The sequence below is a fragment of the Actinia tenebrosa genome, unplaced genomic scaffold (assembly GCF_029948245.1).
Source record: "Actinia tenebrosa isolate PJP-AT-01 unplaced genomic scaffold, QUT_ActTen_1.0 PGA_scaffold7__59_contigs__length_16204524, whole genome shotgun sequence".
NCBI lineage: Eukaryota > Metazoa > Cnidaria > Anthozoa > Actiniaria > Actiniidae > Actinia > Actinia tenebrosa.
The window spans coordinates 4,434,932-4,459,740 of record NW_028292584.1 but is presented as its reverse complement, the minus strand read 5'-3'; the positions used below and the strand labels follow the sequence as shown (position 1 = coordinate 4,459,740).

General features: G+C 43.0%; 2 protein-coding genes and 1 long non-coding RNA gene across 10 annotated transcripts in view; 1 reads left to right on the top strand and 2 right to left on the bottom strand.

The window, feature by feature from the left end:
• The window catches only part of LOC116308600 (bone morphogenetic protein 1), a 53,343-nt gene extending 48,212 nt beyond the window's left edge, over positions 1–5,131 (top strand). For all 6 annotated transcript variants that reach the window (XM_031719060.2, XM_089039884.1, XM_089039882.1 and 3 more), the window contains 3 exons: positions 185–446; positions 1,661–1,812; positions 2,407–5,131. In XM_031719060.2, coding sequence (XP_031574920.1) covers positions 185–446; positions 1,661–1,812; positions 2,407–2,411 — 419 coding nt within the window. In that variant the 3' untranslated portion in view covers positions 2,412–5,131. The remainder of the gene's footprint in view (positions 1–184; positions 447–1,660; positions 1,813–2,406) is intronic.
• LOC116308610 (uncharacterized) overlaps positions 1–24,809 on the bottom strand; it is a 176,160-nt gene that overhangs the window by 52,114 nt on the left and 99,237 nt on the right. The window lies entirely within an intron of this gene.
• On the bottom strand, positions 12,719–23,099 carry LOC148905379 (uncharacterized). Of its 3 annotated transcripts, XM_089040153.1 has the most exons (3): positions 22,918–23,099; positions 13,918–14,045; positions 12,719–13,697 (listed from the first exon to the last, which is right to left on the bottom strand). In XM_089040153.1, exons 2-3 carry the CDS (start codon positions 13,936–13,938, stop codon positions 13,020–13,022), a joined length of 699 nt encoding a protein of 232 aa, XP_088896279.1. In that variant the 5' UTR covers positions 13,939–14,045; positions 22,918–23,099; the 3' UTR covers positions 12,719–13,019. The 3 variants fall into 3 exon arrangements, with proteins under 3 accessions (XP_088896279.1, XP_088896278.1, XP_088896277.1); XM_089040152.1 differs by lacking the exon at positions 22,918–23,099 and having other exon boundaries at positions 12,721–13,697; positions 13,914–16,352; XM_089040151.1 differs by lacking the exon at positions 22,918–23,099 and having other exon boundaries at positions 12,721–13,697; positions 13,918–16,352.

The window sequence follows — 24,809 nt, the reverse complement described above, 5'->3', positions numbered from 1 at the left end:
GGATTGATCGAGCCATGGCTTTGATTCTACTTTTCTTTAACACAGACAAATGCAAGGGTGTATGGTTGTCCCATTCTTGTTTTCATGGGCCCGCCCTGATATTAACCTTGATAAAAACAAAAAGCTGCATTTCCAGCTCTGGTCAAATCGAGCCATAGCTTTAACTCTACTTTTCTTAACGCAGATAATTGCCCGGATGGCTGGTTATCCCATCCTTTTGGATCCAATAGAATCTATTGTTATCTCGTCAAGAGGAACTACCACACGTGGTTCGAAGCAAGAAGAGACTGTATTCAATCCAACGCGGATCTTTTAAGCGTCATGAGCAAAGAAGAAGAAAACTTCATCATTAAGGACTTGAATAAGAAGTTTAATCTCGGAGAATCATTCATGTGGATTGGTCTTAATGACCATAACAGAGAAGGCCAATGGGCTTGGAGCGATAGGTAAATATGAAGAGGCTTTGAACCATCACGTGATGGCAGCCATGACAGGAGGCAGGAAGAATTGATCTGGTCTAATCTGATTTACATGAGAAAAAATCAGCTTCCCTGGGGGAAAAGGCTCCATTGTTGTGCCTCCTGTCATGGCTGTCATCACGTGATGATGCAAAGCCTCTATAATTCTGTTTCTATTTGTTGAATTGAAAATCCAATTAAGTTACAAGTCGCTACTTCTTTGATATTTATCCTGAAATGTTTTGACCAAAAGCTTTCAAATTATTTTACATTTAACCCTCGAGGTATTTTTGCCGAAGGTTTCCAGCCACAAATCATACGCCGACGCCACCATCACCAGATAGGTGCTATACTGTAAGGGAGTCTGTCTGCTGAAGACAATGAAGAGAAAATCATTTTAAAAAAGAAAAGAAAAGAAAAATTTATCCCACATCTCGATTAAAATTCCGACAATAAACTATTTAAAAATTAAAAAAAAAAAAAAAAAAAAAAAAAAAAAAAGAAAGAAAAGAAAGAAAAATCGACTCAACTTTGCCATACCCCCGAGACATCCGCAGAGCTGAGGCGGCGTATGGACTTCGGACCTGACGGCAATTAAATCCTTCTGCCCTTGGTTGCACGAATTACGCAAGAAAATGTTCTAGCCGAAGCATCAGGGGAGAGACCAGCCGGCCCCCAGACCATATCGGCTAATCCCTTGCATCTCTGCCACGCACGGAATCGGTTGAAAAATTGATGTTAAAAAGTCTAGTCTATCAGCCGCATTGTTTTCAAGGCTATTGTTATGCTAATTGTTTTGAACCGTGGCTCAGTGGGAAAAACTTTGGCTTTCCAGGACCACTGAGTCAAGCCCGATTGAGGGAGGTTAGTACCTGGATGGGTGACTTGAATCTTATACCTACTCAACTTTTATTTATTTATTTTTTTCGTTTTAAAGATAGCTAGATATGTATAGTCAGGCGTTTTTATGTCTTTTAAATTCGTCGTAGTATAACTAACTCCTGTCAACCCAAATGCTTGGCACAGAATTAGAGGTAGATTTACACCCAGTTTCGCCCATTCAAGATCAATCTTATCAAACCCTGAAACGACCTCTTGGATGATCAAAGAGGATATGGCCAACTTACAGATAAAATTGGAATTAAGTGTGTTGAGTTTATATAAGTAAAAAGGTCATAACTCAGTTTTTTTTTTTAACCAAGGACACAAAACTCGTACCATAACTGGGCTCCAGGCGACCCTAACGACGGTGGTTACTTGAAGAACGAAGATTGTGGAGTCTTGAAGCCCGACGGTCAATGGAACGACTACCCGTGTAATTCAAGGTTCCGATACATCTGCAAGGCGAGATCACGTGAGTAACAACCGGAATCACGTGATCAAGAAAGATCGTGTCATTCCCTTGAGTAATATTTCTTTGGTTACCAGTCATTCGACACGAAAGCAAAGAATATTGTGATTAAGAAAATGACACCCACGTGTGGTCTGAGATGGGAAACTCCCAAGTGGATTAATAAATTATTAATTATTATTAAGTCAAACAGATCAGCGTCAATTTTACCTTTATGCCCCGAAACAACCGACTCTGGGCTGATCTAAGTCAGGGCACAGCTAACTCACAGATCAAACCCTGAAACAACCTCTGGGATGATCTAAGTCAGGGCATGGCTAACTCACAGATCGAGCCTTGAAACAACCTCTGGGCTGACCTAAGTCAGGGCATGGCTAACTCACAGATTGAACCCTGAAACAATCTTACAAAACTTATAAAATGAATCGGAATTTGGCCTCGGACGTTTTGCAGAATAAAGAAAACCGGAAAACCCGTAGAAAAACCCTCGAACCAATGGAGAAACCCATCAAACTCTACGCACGTTTAATTTTACCAATAACATGAGATCCTAGAGGTTAAGTTTTCTGCTTACAATTTTTTGCCTTTATTTGATAGCGTGAAGGAAAGTACTGTACAAATAAGCCAGAAGAAGATGAAAGTCAAGAAATTAAACTATTCAGTGAAATATTAATTATTTACTGCAGCGAGAAAACAACAGAAAAATATATCTGGTTCTCTGTAACCAAATATTATAAGAAAACATAAGGTTTATATATTTTTGACTAGAGATCAGTGGATATGAAGAAAGAATTAAATTTATGCATTGTAGTTCCATGCCATGGCAGCCATCTTGAAAGGTAACCACGCTTTTACTCCAAGGCTTGGTTACCAAAACTATTACAATTCACAATTCTGCAACAACAAGTATCAGCGGAATTTCACCACTTCTCAGTATATACACTTGTACACTTGAAGTATGCTTTGGTAAGACGTATTTTATTCTATATTTTTCTTGATAACCAAGCTCTGCTTTTGCCTGTAATTCGAGGTATGATTCAAGATGGCTGCCTCGTACACCAAGTTGATTACAAACGTCCGCCATCTTGGATATTTTTTTAGATATTTTATCAGCCGATGCACATGCTACCTTAAACTTCCGAGCAGCCGAACAAATTTCCTTTCATCATATTCAGCTCAAATTAGCTTTATTGTAGATATTATAGATGACTATCAGTGAATAATTTGATAGAAAATGTATTGTTTTAATTTATCATGTTTAAAATAGCCAACCCATGGGTTTTTATACTGTATTTCTTTATATTTAAGACAAGCCAATCGAGATAAGACGAAATTCTAGGTTTTAAGTAATTCAATATTCTAGTTTCGAATAGACCTTGTTCGTGGTGTGACAATGTTTACCCAATTCAGCGTGACAAACCTCTGGGGGAATGAAGAGCTATTGTTTTGCAACTCGTCGGGATATCATCGTTATTCCTTTCGTATCCTTTGGGATACTCATGAATTTTTCGAAGAGTAAAAACAAAAGAAAATGAATCCTCTGAAGGTTCGTCACGCTGAATTGGGAAAACATTGTCACACCACGAATATGGTCTATTGTCTGTTGCTCAGGGTTAGCCTCGATTTTGTGTAAAATACCTTTGTATTCCAGTGAAAGTGCCTGGAATTTCAAAGTGTTTGTGTCATTAATTGAGGTTATGCATTCTTTATTTGCTTTTGTGATATTTGTCAAAATGTTGACACTAAAATGAGTCTAACCCTGAGTTTGCAATCAAGGAACGCAGCGATGTTGTGGTATGGGTGGACAAAAATTCGACGATACGGCGGCCATCTTGCCAGGGGGCAAAACAAAAGAAAGATAACCGAAAATATATAGAGTTTCGTGTGTTTATCCGTTTCTTTTATAGGTAAAGGTAATCGATGTGCCGTCTTAACTCATGTTGTAGTCTCCGGTGGTGAAGCTAAAGCCTTATTTACCCCCTGGACGCTCCATAATGCCTTTCGATCCAAGATGCCCGTCCATTCGAAAAAGTTCTTTTGAGCGCGCAAAGGATCATTGATCTAAATGTACTGTCTCCTCTGAGTGTCCTAATTTTGGTATTATTTAGTTGATTGTAACTGTTCGTTATAATTTTTAACATGACATCAAATAATATAAATAATATTATTATCATTAAACGTTTTGTATAATTTTAAAAATCTTTTATCATTTCTCTGCATTTTTTTGCCACCATTTTACCATGTTTTACAACAAATCCTACACAACTGAGAGTGATTAAGAAGTCGATATGATTGCGCAAGAGGCTTTTTATTGTGATTGTAAATTCAGTAACTCCCACCACATCTCTCTTTAACGAGTTTTTTTTTAAAGGCCGGTTTATACGGTACGATTTTCGCCTACAACTATCGTATACAACACGCTCGCGCCATCCTACAACTCAAGTCGCAGCGTGTAAATCAAGCCTACAACTCGCCTACGACAAACGCGAGCGTGTTGTATACGATAGTTGTAGGCGAAAATCGTACCGTCTAAACCGGCCTTAACAAAGTTAGTTTGTTTTCCAATACAATTTTTACTTTCTTGTTGGCTGTCGATAAGTCAATATTCCATAAAATAATGATAAACTGGATTGAAGAATAAACTGTGTACCAAATCTCCTTCCCCACTCCCCCCTACACAAACACTCATGCATATATCTTAATAAAGGGCCACTTGGACGAAAATCGTTCCAAAATTAAAACTCTTTCATTCGAGCTGGAACTTTGCTGAAGTAATCTTGAACACATTAAGAACCTCTCACTGAAATATTTTTCTAATATTCGAAAGGGAAGGGCCAAAATTTTACGATTTATTTTCGTCCGCCATTAATTTCTTTGTGTCACGGCCAACGAGTCATTATGTACAGCAGTTTTACGCTGTGACGTCATTTACTCAACACCGTCATGTTAGCGTCGTTTTGACTATACATTTCTTGTTAGATTACCTGAAGTTTATTTGATGTTTTAAACGCGTTATCGTGAAAAGAATCTCTAAACAGACTTTTTTTAAACCTTTGATACCTCTTCAAATATGATGGAAACTCCTTTGGACGCTCGCTTTGTCAATCCTGAAGAGTTAGAACCATAAGTTATAATGTATGGAGATGAAGCCGAACTAGAAGAAGAAGCAATGCTTGGGAAGAGGTTTTCATAAAAATTCCTTACGTTCATTTCATTATTTGTATTTGCTACGTACTGTCCATGATATAAAGATCTTAAATTTGAAGTTTCAATGTAATCTAATAGTGATTGATGTTATGAAAACAACCGATTGCCTTTTGAATTCTGCGTTGTGATATAAAGATTTGTGACAATATACTTAGATCTACGTGCCGAATAATTTAGAATGTGAGCTCGTAATTCTCCTAGCTGATTTACTACAGAACGGTTATTATTTGCTTCAAAATGTTTATTATGCATTGAATAGGTACAAACATACGATTATCTAATATCATCTTTGTAATAGAACATGTCAAAGGTTTCTTATTTATTACTCGCGCGACAGCGGCGTCTGTCACTCAGCTCGTAGATTTTTCTTTCATTGTGTCGGATGTCTCGCGGACACAAATTGTGGGGTTGCTCTTTGCCCTCGTATGTAAATATGCCTTGAAAAATTGTTATCCTTAAAATGATTCGAATAAATCCCGAATATCTCAGTCACTTCGCGCGATGGAACCGCTAGAATCTCGTCCATGCGTCCTACTTTGTTGTGATTCTTGGCGTGCCGAGATGTATTGAAATTTTCGAATTATGATCGTCAGTATTATTGAAACTGAAAAATTTCAGCGCCTAGACATAATTTGGTCATATAGTAGTTAGGAAACCGAATGAAACATTATATATTTTCTGAATAAACCAAATAAACCGAGTTTTACGAACATGGCACATACATTACCCACCAATGTTTTGGTTTGGGTTGAGTAAATGACGTCATAAGTACTCGTGCCAGTCTTCTTGAGTCGAATTCTGTGATTCAAAAGAAATTAATGGCGGACGAAAATAAATCGTAAAATTTTGGCCCTTTCCTTTCGAATATCAAAAAGATATTCCAGTGGGTGGTTCTTACTGTATTCTAGATTATTTCAGCAAAGTTCCAGCTCGAATGAAAGAGTTTTAATTTTGGAGCGATTTTCGTCCAAGTGGAGTAGTATAGGGAATGGGGGTTCCAGCGCAATCTCAACACGGGCAAGACCCGTGTCAAAAATCCACCTACGGAAACAACCCACTCCAAGTGTGGTTGGGGGCAACAGCGCAAATATGTTAGTCTATATATGGAGTGCGAAGAATGTAAGAGAACTTTTAAGAAAGAAGCGGATTTGAAAAAGCATTTGAAAATGAAGACGAAGTGTATGAGCAGTTATGATTGTGGATGTGGTAAGAAGTTTGAGACTAAGGTTAAATTGTTTTGGCATTGTCAGGACTGTGAGTACGACTACGACGACTTAAAAAGTGCTTGGTATTAGGTATAAAATATTTCCTATTATATAGATGGAATCCCAAAGCAACTTCAGCACGGTGTCAATACCCGGTAACGGTGAGATTGACGTTAGACAGTTTTGGCGTCAGTCAGAAAGGAAGGTTAAAAGGACTCTCCGAAAAGGTATAGAAGAATTAGGAGCCCTGAAAGCGAGCATAATGGTAGAAGTAAGTTTGTCAAAAGACGAGGTAATGACGACAGCAATGTTGCGATCAAAGTCGTTAGTGATATTAGAATCCACGAATCTGGATAGGTCACTCAGTGAAGCCTTAGAAGCAATAATGGAGTCGCTGTCTAACTACACGAAAGAAGGATCGGGTTGGACAGTAGAGGAGGTTGAAGGAATAGAGATAAGTATGGCCAGGTACGTACCCATACGAGGGGGGAGTTACGTGCCGCTACCAACGTGGGTAGAAAGGAAGAAGGCTATTGTAAACGTGAAGAATGAAGACAATCGATGCTTTATGTGGGCAATCAGGTCTGCACTGTATCCAGCAGAGAAGGATCCCTGTAGGACAAGTAAGTATCCCACAGATGATTTAGAGTGGGATGGTGTGGAATTTCCCATGCAGTTGATAGACATCCCCATATTTGAGGAAATGAACGATCTAGCCATTAACGTTTACGGAGTCAGAGACCAAACGATAGTACCGTTAGTTCTGTCAAAAAGTAAAGGAGAGCGCGTACATTTATTCTACCACGGCGGACACTACTCATGGGTTAAACACATTAGCAGACTATTCTACAGACATACTAAGCACAAAGGTAAAAAGTACTTCTGCGACTGCTGCTTGCTGTCATTTACATCCTTAAATGCCCTAAAGAAACACGATGAGATCTGCCGCGGAGTCGAAGAAGTGGCGCAACGGATCCAGATGCCCACCAACAAAGAGCTTTCATACGCAGACCATCAAAAGCAGATGCAAGTGCCTTACGTGATATATGCAGACTTCGAAGCGTTGATAACTAAGGAAGAGCAGAAACGTGGCGCCACGAATAAGGTAGGATTACACGAGATCTGCTCCTTTGGTTACATAGTAGTCAGATCAGATGGTAAAGCAAACCCTCCTGTGATTTACCGAGGTAAGAACGCAGCTAATGAGTTTCTAGAAGCATTGCGAGAAGAGGAGGGGGAGATAAGAGAACAATTAAGACGTCCAAAGAAGATGGAATTTACCAAAGAGAACCAGGAGGCTTTTAACAAGGCAAAGAAATGCCACATTTGCCAACATACGCTTCTCCAGTTTGGAAGACGGGCCAAGAAAGCGTGGGATGAAGATGGAAAGTATCTAGGAGAAGCTCATTTTAAATGCGGGAAGTATGCTAAGAAGGGTGAGAAGCCGGGAAAGCCCTCCACGCATTGCATTCACTGCCACAAAGCATTTGTTGAGGATTTCTATGTGGATAAGGTTAGAGATCACTGCCACATCACGGGTAAATACAGAGGAGCGGCTCATTGGAAATGCAATATAAACTTCAAAGTAGATCCAGAAATGGAAATACCCGTATTCTTTCACAATTTAAGGGGTTACGACAGTCACTTACTTTTACAAGGAACAGACGGCTCCGAAGTAAAGTGCATACCCAACAACAAAGAAAGGTACATGTCCGTAACTGTGGGCAAGCTGAAGTTCTTAGACTCGCAGCAGTTCATGGCGGACTCCTTAGCAAACCTCGTAAAGTATAACACCAACTTTCCCATTTCCAGTCAATACGGCGCGGAAAGGAAAGGAGTCTACCCATACGAATACATGGACTCCTGGGATCGATTCAAAGGACCCCTACCACCCAAAGATCGCTTCTACAGCACCCTAAACGAGTCTGGTATAAAGGATGAGGAGTACCAGCATGCGTTAGACGTGTGGGAAAAGTACTCCTGTGAGAACATGGGTGACTACCACGACATCTACCTAAGGTCTGACGTAGTGCTGCTTGCAGATGTTTTCCAAAGCTTCAGAAAGATGGCTATGGAATATTACGGATTGGATCCCGCTAATTTCTACACGGCTCCTGGGCTCAGCTGGAGTGCTTTGTTAAAGAAGACAAATGCGCAGTTGGATCTCCTAACGGAGTACGACATGTATCGGTTTATGGAAGACGGTATTCGTGGCGGCGTATGCGGACCCAGCCGACGTTACGCCCGCGCAAACAACCCCTTAGTAGAGCACGACCCAGAGAAACCAACCACATACATTTACTACCTGGATGCGAATAACCTTTATGGTTGGGCAATGTCACAGTACCTACCTGTGAGAGACTTCGAATGGGATCCAGTGAAGCCGATAGACTTCTACATGCAGGTAGGAAAGGAGGAAGACAAGGGTTACGTCTTAGAAGTGGATCTGGAGTACCCAGAGCGCCTGCACGACGAACACAATGAGTTCCCCTTAGCACCAGAAGCGATAGAGATACCATTTAAGCAGCTAAGTCCGCTGCAAAAGCAAATGTGCCCTGGTTACAAACCGTACAGGAAACTAACTATGAACCTGATGGATAAGAAGAAGTATGTGGTACATTACCGCAACCTGCAGTTCTACGTGCGACACGGAATGCGCGTAGAGAAGATCCACAGAGTCCTAAAATTCACGCAGGAACCCTGGATGCGCCCCTACATTGACTTTAACACGCAAAAGCGTACCGCAGCGAAAAATGACTTCGAGAAAAACCTCTTCAAACTGATGAACAACAGCGTGTTCGGAAAGACAATGGAGAACATCCGCAAGCGCGTAAGCGTAAAAATAGTCAGCACCAAAGAGGAAGCAGAAGCATACGTGTCACAGCCAGGCTTCGTTAGATACGTAGAAATGCTGAACTTCTACGTGATTCACATGAAAAGGGCAAACCTCTTACTAAACAAGCCCGTTTACACAGGCTTTACGGTGCTGGATCTATCGAAGCTGCTTATGTACGAGTTCTACTACGATAAGCTTAAGCCAAAGTACGGAGACCGCTGTCGCCTCCTGTACACAGACACCGACTCCCTAATTCTAGAAGTGCAAACGGAAGACGTTTACAAAGACTGCCTCCCCGACATAGACGAGTACGACACCAGCGGTTACCCGAAGGAGCACTTCCTTTACTCTGCGAAGAATAAGAAGGTAATTGGGAAGATGAAAGACGAAATGTTAGGAAAACCCATAGTAGAGTACGTGGGTCTGAAACCAAAGATGTACAGCGTGCTAAAGTTAGACGGCGTAGAAAAGAAAGCTAAAGGCGTAAAAAAGTATGTGGTTAAGAAGGACATTACGCACGAGTCCTACCTCAACGTATTACGAACACGCAAGGAACAGCGGCATAAGATGAACAGCCTGCGCAGCTATGGTCATCAGATACATAACGTCACGCAGGAGAAGGTGTCACTGTCTGCATTTGACGGTAAGCGATGGATGTGTGATGACGGAGTGCATACGATAGCATTCGGACATCACACGATAAGCAGTTCTTCTTTGACGAACCCACGCGTGGGACCATCATGAAGATAATACAAGATGGGCTGGCCCTTCTTAGCTATCGCACTTCGGATCTGATAAGTTTCCAAAGACCAATTAGGATCCGTAGCTCTTTTGGATCCTCCTTCTAATTCACCCGGCTCATAGAGATATCGAACCGTGACATCGCCTAATCTTTTTTCCTGGGGGAAGACCGCCCTCGAACTTCTGATGAAGGACTTGTGTTCCACGTGTTTCTTTTTTATGGCATCCCTGGGTTTCATTCCCGTAGCCCTGGCCGCCTCGTTGTTCAAAGCCGCGATGACCTGGGGGAGCCTCTGAGTCCATTCCCTGTTGCGTTTGGACGGATCTTCCAGCTCTTTCCAATACTGGTACCCAAAGAGACGCTCGGCCAAGGTTTTATTAAATCTTTCGACGATGCTCTGGCCCCTGTGGTACTCTGCTTTAGCTCTTCTAATTTTAGTGCTGTGGTCTTTCAGGGTCTTAGTAACCACGCCCATGAACTCCGTTCCCGCATCCACTTGCAGCAGCTTAGGCCATTTCAAGACGCGCTTATAAATCCTACCTAGGGCTTCTGCGACTTCCCCAGAATCCTTGCTGGTTATAGGTTCGGCGTCCTTGTATCTGCTTGCGATATCGACTACGGTCAAAGCGTACCTATAGGTCTTTTTTCTCACCTTATCGTGCGGCAAGAAAAGCAAATCCGCTTGATGAACTTCATTGGGGGTATTTACGGTAAAGCTGGGTCTGGGAATGTACTTGGGCACGGGAAGATAAACCTGCCAGAGGGTTTGTTTTTTCAACCAGTTCTTAGCTGTTTCGTCTGATACCCTGGCCGCGGTCGCGAGTTTCTTGATAGCTGACGCTCCTCTCCAATAGCCTTCCGGCCCATAGTAAATCCTTTTGAGTTTGTCCTCTACGCGACCCATTATATGAATTCCAAAACAAGATTGATCTTACGTCCGTTAAAATCCACCGTCTTTCCGTCCACTTTAATGGTGATGTTTATGCTTTCTACCAAATTAGACAAGTCATAGCTCAAAGAAATGGGAGTGTATTCTACCAGGTCAAATGGATTACCTTTGGGCAGAAACTTGGACATAAGAGAAGACTTTTCTCCATTGTTGTAACTATGGACCAAGTCGCAATAGACTTCGTAAGAGGATGCGACTTTCCATTTCACAGGTATGGCTGTGTCGGTAATTGTCTTGCCCGAGGCACATAATAAAGATCCCAGTGGGTCAGACTTTCCAAAAGTCATTGAATAATTTGACATATTATGTTTGAGGGTCATTTCGTGCGGCAATCCTGTGGTGAGAGTATAACCGTGTTTTGCTAATTCCTTAGCAAGGGTGATTGGTGTGTAATGTCCATCGGGCAGCAATACGCCTTGATAATTGCCGCCGCCTTTATGCTCAGTGATCAAGGCATTGACTAAATTATACCAAGAATTGTACAAAGAGCAACTAACCAGCCGAACCTTATGGGCTTTAATGGGGGGATTCAAATAAGTGGTAAAGTTATTCTTGTCGCTTTCCAAAAAGACGATCATATATTTCAGGAAACACAGTTTCCTTCGTTAGAGCAGATACGCCAAAGCTACGCCTCCTGCCAGCCCTGCGACTCCTACAAAGACCAGCTCACTATCTTTTTGTTTCTTAGAAGGCTGATAGTAATTCTTAAACTGAGGCCTTCTTAACCCCGTTAATGCCGCGGGGTGTGCTTGCGCATAGAGCTTAAAGGCGTAGTCTGTATTTTCGAAGTTCTTATCCGCCTGCATTTTGTCTTGGTAATTCTTATCCAACCAATCCCTGTAAGCTTGTCTTTTTTCATTCCAAGCCGCCACGTCTCGCTGATATTTCTCCAGCGCTAAGTCGTGTCTCTTCCTTTCGGCGGCCAAATCTCCGCTTTTGTCGCCTCTGACTAATCTATCCAAATACTGACCACCATAATTAGCTCCAGTGAATGCTAAAGCTGCAATAACTCCACCTGCGACCACGCTAGCCATTATATATTAGAAAATCACAGGGATTTTCACGAGTTACGTCGTTGGCAGGTACTTTTCCTTCCGTAGGTAATCCTTTACCATGATAGCTCCGCCTACGGCAGCGGTCATTTTAGCAAAATTAGCGAAGCTCTTGCTTGGGTCTTCAGTAAAGTCTTCTTTGAGCACTTTCTTACCTACCCAACCAATACCCGCAACGATGGAAGTAATGATAGCTGCTTCTTCAACAGTTTTCAACAACGCGGTCGACATTATATTACAAAGCGAGAAGGTTATTACTCCATTTCAGGGATCTTACTTTTTCTAACAGCCGGCTCCACAGGTGCGTGCACGGGCGCGTGATATGTTGGTGGTTCTACTTTTGGCTTCGTAGCCCGCCATTGTAAGTAAAGGCTGCCTGCTGCTATAGCGACTCCTAACGCGCCAATGACGTACCCAGGGTTCCAAAAGGATTCCTCTTCTCTTTCCTCCACCTTTTCTTCTTTTTTGGCTTTGTTCTTCCTATTCATCTCCGCGAGCTTCTTCCCCGCGGCAACTCTGCCTGGAGATTTAGCCTTGGTAATCTTTTGCTCCTCTTGGGGCTGCTCTACCTTCGACTCTGGTTCCATTTATATCTAAGGACTTGAAGGACTTGATAAGTAACTTAATAGGACCTGAGCAAGTACTTAAGGACGACTTGACTAAGTACTTGAGGACGACTTGACTAAGTACTTAAGGACGACTTGACTAAGTACTTGAGGCGACTTGATCAGGTACCTCAGCAAGTGCTGCCTGAAAGACCTTTTCAACTTCTCTGTCCTTTTTGAAGTCCTTCCAAGATGTTCCGAAGGAACCTAGTACCTCCTTCAAGTCGACGTGCTGAGCTACGTGAAGTGCCGCAGAGGCGACTGCCATTAACTTACCGCACTTTAAAGACAACCACCCGCAGGTTATCTTAAGTTCTTGGGCGATGACATAGTCATCTCTTATGTCCTTCTGTAGTTGCTCCACGTCGTCTATGGGCAGCGCAAGTCCAAGCAATTTAGTGGCAAGTCGGATAGCGGAGTCTGCTACGGCGTCCGTGGTCTTACTTGCGAGGGCAGCCTCGTACCTCTTATGGAACTTCTTAACCTCCTCTTCTGACAGCTTATTAACTTGCTCATGGGTAAGTTCCTTACCTATCATTTCTTTACACTTCCCAGAAGACACAAGGATGTTGAGTTGTTCACTTAACTGCGTGGGGACTTCATCTATCAACTGCTCAATCTCCATATACATTAACGTCATAAGGAAACCTCAAAGAGAAGATCATCTTGGAATGTTGGTGCGTCTTTAGATGCCGCATGTATTCATGCAACTGTTCCTTGCTTATCTCACCGCCGTAGTCGCTTAAGATGGTTTCCAGGTCTGACTTGCTCGGAGTATAAAATACGACCAGGGAGCCTATGTTTTCCCTAAAGGGTTTAGAGACGCTGGTAAGCTGCTGCGAGAGTAACCAAACGCTGATATTGTCATGCCTACCGCTGAAAGCAAGCTTCACCAATTCGGAGGTGCGCTTTTTTACGTCATCCCCACAGGCAATGTCATCCAATATGAATAAAGTCTGTGTATCTTTAGGGAATTGCTTGTGCCAGAACTTAAGATGGCTGGATAACTCGTTGGGGTCTAAGATGTCCACAAAGAAGTCGTCGTCTTTCACTCCTATGCCTTCCCAGGTAACATTATTCCTGTAGGTGGGGCATAATAGCACGATATAGTCGAAGCGGTATCTAAAGGGTCCTAATAGCTGCTCCACGACAAATTGTGTCTTTCCACAGCCGGTGGGTCCTACTATCAGAGCGTTACAAGGTATGTGATCTGGGTTCATATATAGATGGAACCAGTGGAAGCAATGCAAAAAATCATAGCCGACGCAAAAGATAAAAAAGACACCATAGATCTGCAAAGAGAGGAAATAAATCGGTTAAAAGAGCGCGTGCAGGAATTGTACGACGAAATGTGTAGTCTGAAGCGCACAGAAAGGCTTGCTGCACTCTGGACGATGATAGGCTGGACTAGGGATTCCCTTAAGGATTTCATGCGATACCCTCTGTGATTATATATATGGACTGCATTACATCTGAATTAGCCGCTGACTGCATTACGCCTAAAGTACCTACTGAACCATCCGATGACTGCATAGTCGCTACCCCTCCAACGCCAAAGCCTCGTAAGAAACACAGCTGCCGTCACTGTAATGAGGTATTCTCTGAAGGAGACTTCGTTGGACATTGGTGTCCTGCGGATACTAAAGCACAAAGGACTTTAGAAGATGCTCGATGAAAAGGTCGTAAAGAAGGTCTTACTGATTTCCACCAAAGGAATTAGCATAGACCTCATTTTTTATTGTTATTTTGTTAAATGCTGCAAAGATGACATTGAAGGATAGTCTATTTTTTATTGTTATTTTGTTAAATGCTGCACAGATGATGTCAAAGAATGGTCTATATCTTTCATCGTTAAGTTCCTACAAAGAATGAAATCTACATTCGTCTCTTACCGTATTTTAACAATTTAACAATAAAAAATAAGATCTACGTAATTGTCTCTTGCTGACATTTAACAATTTAACAATAAAAAATGAGGTATATATAATGAAGTGCGTGCAATGTGATAGAGCTTTTAGTAGCAAGCAGCGACTGCAATACCATCTTTCCAAGAAAGTCTGTCAAAAGACCATCAGCACTGTTTGTGGCGACTGCGGTAAGGAATTGTCCACCGTACAGGCCCTACGATATCACCGCGAGCATAGAGTCTGCCTTAAAGGCCATTGCCACCGATGCGATGAACCCCTCTTTGAAGAGAACTGGCATAAATACCGCTGCCGACGTTACCACCTCGAAGAAGTCGTCTGTGAAACCCACGGCGATTTAGCAGAGCGATGTTGCCCCCTTGAAACCAGCCGGGCTTTAGTGCTGCGTAAAAAAGAAATAGACCAAGATTTCGTATGCTTTGACGACTACGAAGGAGTAAGATGGGAGAACCGAGAACACTGGGACGGCATCTGCGATAAATGTGGTTGTCAACGCAGCGGTCAACATATTTGGTGTTGCCTGTACGAAGGTCCCAAGCCTTTAGACCATTACCTTGCAATACGAAAAGAATGGTCTAATATATGATGTTACCTTACGTCGCAGCGTTCGCAGGAGGAGCCTTGATTACGATATCGATCGATTTCATGTCGGAAAAAATGAGGTCCGACGTAGCAGACCAATACCTAGAAGCCCATGAGGACGACTAATCACACAATGGATTAGCCTCCGCCTTTCTTTCAACGTCGAACTTCCATCGACCGTTGACTTTACCATAGCTACGTACGTGAGTGTACTCTTCGCCTTGCAGTACGTACCGTACGCAGTCAGGAGCCCATAAACTGTACTCTTGGCTGCCGTCTAAGAGGACCAACCTTAAACGGTTAATGTCCTCGAAGACGACGTAATTTTTTATTTTGTATGAAATGCCTTGTATTAATTCGCGCCAGTGAGTTTGTTCAACTATCATTATATTTATGAAATATCTTTCGGTGCGTTTGTAGCGTCTCCTGTGACTTGAAAGCCTTAACGCAGCCAGGACAAGGTATGCGAATGCCGTCGACGTAACGGTCGATTTCCCTGCAGATCAGATCGTAATCGTTGCAAACCATCGTAAGATAACCATTCATTTCATATTGCGTCAATACCGCTTTTTGTTTGTCGGACAATACGCCGTTACCCTTTGGCGTCTTCAGTTCCAGACATAACCCATTGTATTTTTTATGGGAGTTAAGAATTAGGATGTCGGGTTGACCTGCCTGGTAGCCCTTTTGCCAGCACGTTATCCTTTTACTGGTGGTATCTTGCAATTCCCCGAGTCCAGGTGCTAATAACAGCGTAGGGTGAAACCGGCGTATGTAATCGATGACCTTCTTATGTAAGTCAAACTCATTCTCGATCTTGAAGACCAACTTATTTGGACCATCCAACGAGTACTTTCCCGTCTTCCTTAACGTAGGTAGGACATCCTCGAAGACCCAATCTTGAAATGCCTCTGCTGTCGGTAGCTTGGAGCTAAATATTAACTGATACAAACCAGATTCCGTCACGTACAGGGATTGTGGGTGTGAACCAGAAGGGAGGCGATTCACCTCTATTCTAAATTCACTAAGCCTCTTCTTATGCTTATCCCGCACGTGGACTTTAATAGCATCTTTGGTGTCTGCGTAACCTAATGCCTTTGCTACCTCTTTCGCCTTAAAGTACAGCTTGTCGCTTTGCACTAGGCATTGCAGTTTAGTTTCGTTGTTTTCGAATACGCGGAGCATATTATACGTAAGGGATATTTTAATAGGCAACGCTTTTTAGCTGATTCATTTCCACGCTTAGCTGCGCGTCTGAGACTACGAAAATGTATGCATTTATCTTAGTAGTGTCGCTGGCGTCTTTGGTGCGCTTGATCTCCAACGTAATGCCGTCCTGGGTATTTACCAGGCGTAATCCCTGTCCATGTAGGTCTTCGTCGTTCGTCGTGCGCATGTCGATCCACAGCGCATACTTATCCTTAAAGAATTCCTTTGGGCTAATTTGGCCGCCAAACTTACGCGCGACTTCCCGGTACATGTCCTCGGGCTTTATCCCTTGTGAGTAAACCTTATTAGGCACTCCGTTAATGCTAACGCCTACGTTAGTGATGTTAGGATTAAAGAATGCCTCAGAGTCACGCAATCCTGCCGTGTATGTCTTTGCGAACAGCAACATTATCCCTGTAAGGCTGCGCCTGGGAAGGTTAATGCTTTGGTTGATGACCTCTTCGACGTTGTTCGTAAAGCTGAACGTCTTGTACATCACGACGTGATCGTAAAGGAAAGCCTTCCCGGCGCTGTATTCCATGCCAGCGCTACGAGCCAGCTCTTCGCTGTATACCGTTTCGTACTGCAGCTCCAAGTTCTTGATGAAATAAGGATCCACGGCTGATGAACTTACATCTTTTCCTTGCAGGATGTTCGTAGTGTCTGCTAGGGTCACTTCGAACTGCAGTTCGCTTAGCTGCCTTGGGTAGTATGCACCGTGGTTCGTGATAATTTCGAAATCTAATGGAACAACATATTTAGTACCATAAGCCGTCTTTATTTCGTCTTCTCCTGAGGCGCCAGAGGTTGCGCTTCTTACCTTGCGTATGGCTACGCTTGCTATTCCCTGCTCTATCCTTTGTGCACGGTCAAATGCAGTCAACCATAAGTCTTTGTACGTGGTATACAAATCATACCTGTTTAAGTCCAGCAAGGATTCCCCGGCGAACTTTACACGCATTTTGGAAACGAGGTTTCTACCCGCATTATTGACGACGTGACGCGCGTCTGCGGTATCTGGCTGTATTGCTAGGTCAAACCTCAAAGCCAAGGTACCGGGTACTAGGACTAGGTTATCCGTTAGGCGGGGTACGCCTACGTACAGCGTCTCCCCCGGCTTTGCGCTAGAAGGTGTGAATGTAACCCGGTGAAAGGTGCGTTCTGCTTTCAGTCCGCCGACCTGCTTAGGTAATATGTTGGGGTTTAACTTTGAGCTTATCATATATAATGGAAGTAGAAGGAACGGATTTTGATCCCCTTACCGAAGACGGTCAAGTTGATATCAATGACGAAGAATACGACGCATGGACTAAAGGCGCGGATACCGACCCCCTAATCTACGACATGGCTCTAGAAAACAAGTATGGTAATAGATGGAAAAGCTTCAAGGCAGCCTTGAATCGCATGTGGCAATCAAAAAACCACGGCAGCCCCGTCCCTGAGTACTTGGAGCTTCAAAACATAGAGCAGCCTGAGGCAGCCGCGCGGGAAACCGTAGAGTGGGCAATGGAAGAGCTAAATGAGCGCTATTCCCACTTCGATGCTGACGACGTAAGGCTCACAGAACGCGGAAACAAAGTCCTCATAAGCGTTCAAGACCTGAGATTTCCTGATAAAGACCGCTGGACAAAACCGCAGCCCCTCTTTGACGAAAATGGCGAAGTTAGGGGTGACGTAGCAAGATTAAAAGGCTTCCAGCGTGCCACTAGAAGCATGTTAGAAAGATTGGAAAACATAAATGAAAGGGTTGCGTTAGAAAAACGCGCTGAGGGGCTGCAAGAAACGTTGGAGGAAAGGGAAGCAGAATACATGCGACAAAACCAACTACTCCTTGATGCTCAAAAGAGAGAACTTAACGATAAAAACCAAAGAATAACAGAAATGAGAGAACAAAAAGAAAATGCCTTACGTGAAAGAGATCAAGCCCAAAAGGCTTTCGAGCTCGCCCTGCAAGACCTAGACATGAGCAAGGAAGAAGCTAAAAACTTGCATATCACCATAACCGGCTCTTTGGAGGAACGGCGGCAGTTGGTTGCCGAAATCAACACTAAAGAGGAGCAAATCCGACAAAGAGATCAGGCCATTGAAGACCTGGAGGGGCAAATAGAGCGGCAGCAGGAAATAATCAATGACCAAACTCGTACTGAAGAGGAAAGGGAGGCAGCTCAAAAGGAAGTAGAAACCCTTCAGGAAAGAGTCGCGGAATTACAGGCGCAAAAGGACAACCTGGAAAAGGAGCTGGGGCTTACTACCAAGGAAAAGGTAAAAAGAGCCCTTTTGAAGTATGGCGTTCCGCTGGCATTTGCAGTCGCTATTAGCACCGTAGTAGGAGTTATCCTATCCGTGCTTAAGGCTACGGGCGCGGGCGTAAAGAAATTAGGCAATGGGCTGACGGACTTGGGAAAAAAGATGGCAGCCGGCTTGCCTGGGCTGCTGGGTTCGGTTGTTTCCTTGGCACTTAGGACTGGCGGAGAATTGTTAAAGTTCGTGGGGAATAACATTTGGATATTAGTCGTCGCTATTGGGGTGGTCCTCCTGAAGAAGATGAAGGCTTGATCTTATCCTTCTCATCGGACGGTGTCCTGCTTTGAGGATAATGAAAGACGGTATTAGCACCGCCCTGGTAATTTGGAACCAGCGGCAACACACTCATGGTAGAAATGGGCTTATGACTCCAGGCTGCATTAGCGGGCCTGCGACCTATGCGATTTATCCCAAACTTGCCGTCATCAGAAGTGACTTGCAACTTAGCATATTTACAATTGGCTAGCATATGAAAAGTCACTGGCGTTAGGTCTTCAGTGGATCCAGTGTAGGGCTCCATCGAAAAATGGGTAACTTTCCTGGTGTTCGTTGAAGTTCGATAAGGAAGCAGGGGCTTATTATTCTCATCGATAAGCCTAAACCCCACATTCGCATGCGTATTTGCATTAATGCTAATAGTGCAAATGACCAATGCAGTGCCCCCAACCTCAACCCACAGTCCAACGTCATGCCAAGCGCCGTTGTCATATCCCTCTTCATCTAAGCGGTGGGTATAACGCGTTTCCCTCACGTATGGATTCATATATTACAGGGAACAAGTTCCCTTCTAGAGGCTCATTACCGTCAAAGTGCTGATGGTCATGTGGTTATAGACAGTATTCCTTTGATTTTCTATGCTATTTATGCAAACACTCCCGGTGTCATCTACTCTTATCTGTAGCTTTACCTTCCCGTGGCAATCAGCAACCATGTGGAAAGTCCAAACGGAAAGATTCTCAGAGCTATTCGTTGGCGGCTCTACTGAGAAATGCGTGGGCTCTCTGTTGTTCGTCTTCGCGCGCATGGGCTGTAATACTCCATTGTCGTCACAGAAACGAAATCCTATATTCGCACTGCTAACGGCCCCCAAAGAAATGCTGCATAATATCAACTTCTTTCCGGAGTAGTTCAAATCCACGGACATCCCCGTGACATCAACCCAAGATGCTTGGGTGTATTTTTTCTCGCCTGTGTAAGTCGTATAAACGCAATCTACTCCAGTTACGTAGGGGTTGTTCATCGCCATATATAATAACTCAGACCAATGCTTGCAGCTGCTAGGCCGGCCTTTAGTAAGTTATGGTCATATTCCTCAGGTATCGCAGGCAGGACCTTCTTTGATGGTTTCTTAACTACGGGTAGCTTCGTTTCGTGTGACTTTTTTGGCTTCTCTACGAAGTGAGGAATGTTCCTAAGAGTGTCAGAGTTCACGTCGTTCACCCCAAACTTCATATCCTTAGTAGCTCGCTGCAGTTTGTTGTTGTATCCTACTACAGAACCAGTATTTATAGATAAATTACTAGGCATTAACCAACAACCCGGGGCTACTGCGTAGTCCAACCTCGCCTTAGAATTTTGTATGGCTAGTTGGTAACGCTGTACGCCCTTGCTAATGTCGCCCTCCAAGATTGAACTTTCAAATAAGATCAAGGCTTCGGCTCGCGTTTCTTCTGCGGCGCCAGTATTTCCGATTATGCTGGATCGGGTGTTTACCTGAGCTCCAAGGATAGAATACACGTAAGCTTCTATGCTGCGGTTTTAAACGGGCAAGGCCGGCTTTGGTTAGTCCTTTACCTTCTGGGGGTATGAAATTAAGATATTGCTTTGTTTGCTCGTCGTTGGTAATTTTGATAATCAGTGGATTAGCCCCTGCATACTTACCGCCCTCGTCTTTGAACAAAGGTCCGTCTCTAACTTCCTTAGTGGTCTTAGCGTTTGGTTCAAAGAAGGTGCTACTGTCGTGAGTTTCTTTGTGATACCCAGTGTTCCATCGTAGATTCAACGCATGAACTTCCTTATCACTTAGCTCGTGTCCACCAATCCCCCAATAAGCCCAAATATACCCCAGACCATTGTTAGCGCCGGCAGTGCATCGGAAATCCTTCCCTACAACGTCAAACTCCTTACAAAGTCTGTCATAAGCCGGCACGCTGTATTTATTATCTCTTGGATAAAACGTGGCATCTCCCGGCAGCGCAATAACACCCATTTCATGCAGTATTCTTCTAACCGTAAGTGAAAATGAAACATAAATATTGAATTCTTCATCAAGCTTGCGCTTACACCACAGCCGCTAGTGGCACACCAAACTGCAAAGTTTAGTTGCTGCGGCCAATAACGCATGTTAGGACCACTTAACCATTCATGAGATTCCTTAGCGGTGGTATGAATAATGGGTACGTCTTTGAAGATATCCCGCACCTTTAACGGAAAGGAATGCTTGTTAAAAATCCGCATGTTCAGCGTTAGGTCCAAGCTTGGGTGTTTATCAAATGAAACTGCGGGTATCGGATAAGTACTGGTACCAAGCAATAATTCCTTTGACCAACTGGGTTCAACATGCGTTGGCGCTGGCGTTAGCTTATGCATTGGCGAATGCTTCAGTTGATCGTCTATTTGATTAACCAGCGTAGGCTTCAAATCCTCGTTGCTGTACATCCTAGAGCCGTTATAGTAAATACCATCGGGTCTTCTTTCGAACTTACTGGGGTCTGCATGTGGAAACATCTTCCTAAATGCTCTCCAATTCCAGTAATCCCGGTTGTCGTGATGTGGCTGCTCCTCAATATCATTCCCAAAAGCGTCGTACATTAGTATATATAATGGATGTTATACCATCAGCGCCTCCACTTTATCCTGAACTTCCTAAGGAACCTAACGAATTAAACGCTGAAAACTTTCGTCTGAATAAAGCGAACTTAATCCTGGCTTACTTGGAAGGGCAGACAAAACACTATGAAAAAGTTAGAAAAAAGTACGTCAGAGCCCGGAGTACGCTACATAAGATTTCGATAACTTCAGGGTCCATATCTGTTGTGTTAACGGGCTCCGGCGTTGCTACTTCGCTTACTGGACCCGGAATAGTCGTTGGCGTTCCTTTGGCCAGCGTTGGGGCAGCCTGTGGTATTATTTCGGCTGTTGCTACGGGTATTATGAAAAAGCTATCACGAAAATATCCAGGCATGACACGACAATAGCTCTGTCTAGGGCTAAAGTAAATACTATTACCGACCTTGTCTCAAAGGCTTTGCGTGACAGAAAGATAGACGACGTAGAATTCTCGCTTATTCTGACCGAAGAAGACAAATACGAGAAATTAAAGTCGGACATAAGGAACAAAAAAACAGTCGTAAAAGATCTTTCCGAGGAATCTCGCAAAAAGATCTACCAAGAAGCGAAAGAAGAGCTTCAAAGAAAGCTTGCTCAGTAAACATCTGCTTTGAAAAGAGCGTGACGGGATTCTATTTACATATCGAACGTCAGTCTAGAAATTACGCGTAATATAAATTCAGTGAATTATTACGCGTAATATGAATTATTTGGCGAATTATTACGCGTAATATGAATTATTTGACGAATTATTACGCGTAATATGAATTATTTGCATAACCTTATTTGGCAAATTATTACGCGTAATATAAATTCATCGTATGAATTACGCGTAATATGTTATTGTCGCCTCGGAATCCATCCTAACAGGGGGTGGTTGGGGTCTATTTTGTAAAATATTTCGTAAATTACGTCAGGGTAATAAGGAATATCCTTATCCAGCCGACAAAACATCCACTCGGCTTTTGTCATATCAGAAACCTCAGGAATAGACTTACCGGTAATTTCAGACAAAAGATAGGGAATAGCTTTGTAATATTTCCCTAGCTTTAATTTTTTCAACGTTTTCCGTAGACTTTGTGGGGTTGGCTCTTCTAAATGGTCTATGATTTTCTTCTTTACTTCGTCGCTTAAATATATCGGATGTAAACCTTGGATATGACTCATCCAGTCCCTGAAGTATTTTAATCTCTTATATGGCGTTTTCTTACGACCTCCATTGGCGTAATACTGCTCTCTGGTAGCATTTGGTACGGCATTACGAATATTCTTACCACACTCGTAACACTGTGCTGACGTGTCGTCTTCTATTTGCATTTTCTTACCACAACACCAAAAGGGTTCTGGCTTAGGTACGATAACTTTAGGTCTTAGACAAATTATGCAAAAGTCGTTAACGAACTCTTTACATTCTTCGCACTCCATATATAGACTAATATATTTAAGTGCGCTGTTGCCCTCAACCACACTTGGAGTGGGGGTCGTCCGTAGGTGGATTTTTGACGCGGGTCTTACCCCGTGTTGAGATTGCGCTGGAACCCCCATTCCCTATACTACTTCACTTTCTTGTAACTCTTTCGTATTAAATTTTAAATTCAACGATAAATAGTAAAACCTTTAGCATTAAACAATATGACTTTTTAACAAAAACAATTTTTCAAACCTGTTCATTACATCTTTAACTACATCCGGAAGGATTTGTGCTGTCTTTGGTGACAAAGAATTGTCAGATATGGAAAGAGAGGGCGCATCATCTCCGCTAAACCATGATGTCACTGTATGGTGTTGTTCAAGGTTTACGTGGGCGTCCCCAAAGTACTGAAGCTCGGGAATTCCTGTTTATTGGCATATAAACATAAAGTTATTAGCAACGTACAGAAATGTGAAAATGCTAGGAGTAATGATGTAGTGCATGCCTGAGTATCATCATACAAACTATCTAATTTCCCGAGAGATCAGACACTTAAACGTCTTTCCTATATAGCAATCAACAAATTATTAGGATTGCAAAATAAGAATTTTATTTCATTAAGCTATTATAAGTTTAAATGCAAAACAAAGCTGCCCTCCCACCCCCCCACCCTTCCTGAGCCTAATCAATGCCTCCCTCCCCAGATCACACTGCTCCCACTGTAGATATGAAATGGCGGTTCTGCGCCCGGTGCCACAGCGCATCGTAACTAAAATATTGTCAAACATTTCTCACAAATACGAGATCGAAATAAATATAATATAATTTCTCATGATGCATGACGTTTATTCATTATTTGAATATCGCAGCGACAGTTGCACGAGAATGAAATAAATCAAAATTTAATTTCTTGAGGCGTGAAGTCGAATTACATGATATACTCTTCGTGGTTTTCTTCGTTTTGTGGAGTTCGGTTAATCAATTAAGGCTAAGCAGACCAGACTCTGACACCTCACTTTAAAATCGGTGGACTGAAACCTCAAAAGGCACTCGAACTTCAAAACTATAGGTGACGTCATCCTGATTGCGTTGGTATGGTGCAATCCAGCAAATTAAAGATAGATATGGATGACCACCCCTCCCCCTACTTCACTGGAACCTCACTTTAGAATACGTCAACGTTATTGCTTACTATCAATCACGTGACTTTTTGGAGTTGACTGGGGGACAAACAAGCGGTTGACTGGGGGCAACTAGCGGATGCTATGTCAAAACATATCAAAATAGGTCCTCAAACTATTGTATTTGACTATTTCACGACATGATCCAGAAAACAAGAGATCAAAACAACCTCCAGGATTCTACAAGCCATCAAAAAAGAGCTATTACCGGAAGTGACGTCTATTGATAGCAGCCTATTACGGGGCCCGGAGTAGGTCTGGAGGAGAGCACCGGCACCGGATGCAGAACCGTTATTTCATATCTACTTACCACCATCCCAGGTCATGAATAAACGGTTTTTGGGAAATATTCTCGGTTTTCACTCACGTGACCAAATCCTTGACAAACCGTTGCTATCCGCCATAGTGGTGTACAAACAAACACTTGAAGTGCTCGTAGTATGAAGTAAAGTTAATAATAATAATAATAGTTAAGATGGTTCTGTGCTTATTTGTGGATTGCCACTTAAGAAGTGGTCGAGATAAAGATGTTTCCTTCTTCAGAGTGCCAGTAATTGATAGAAATCACGGTGAAGAGGCATAAGAGCTTTTAATAAGCGTCGAACGAAGTGGATCGCGCTGGGGCTGTAGGGCAATGTATGGTGACTTTGACGGAACAAAATCCTTAAAAACGACCGTGGTTTGTAGCCTTGCTAACTCTCTCTGGTCGACTGTTTTGCTGGTCGCCCTTCGACCTGTCTGCTGCTCCACCTTCTCCTGAACACTGACTTTGTGTAGTGACACAGAATAGTTTGTGCCTCACACACAACCTGTCACACTACAAAACTACCAACAAAAGCACGGAGACAAAGACAAGTGAAAAGCCAGAAACGAACACACACACAACCAAACTAAAAAAAAACTTGAAACCAAAGACACGAAAGAAAACTTCGTTGAATATGAAGACTCAATCTCAAATCGCTT

What these genes read in the sequence shown, in the direction of transcription:
- LOC148905379 (XM_089040152.1), bottom strand. Translation starts at nt 16,097, where the DNA reads ATGCTCCGCGTATTCGAAAACAACGAAACTAAACTGCAATGCCTAGTG.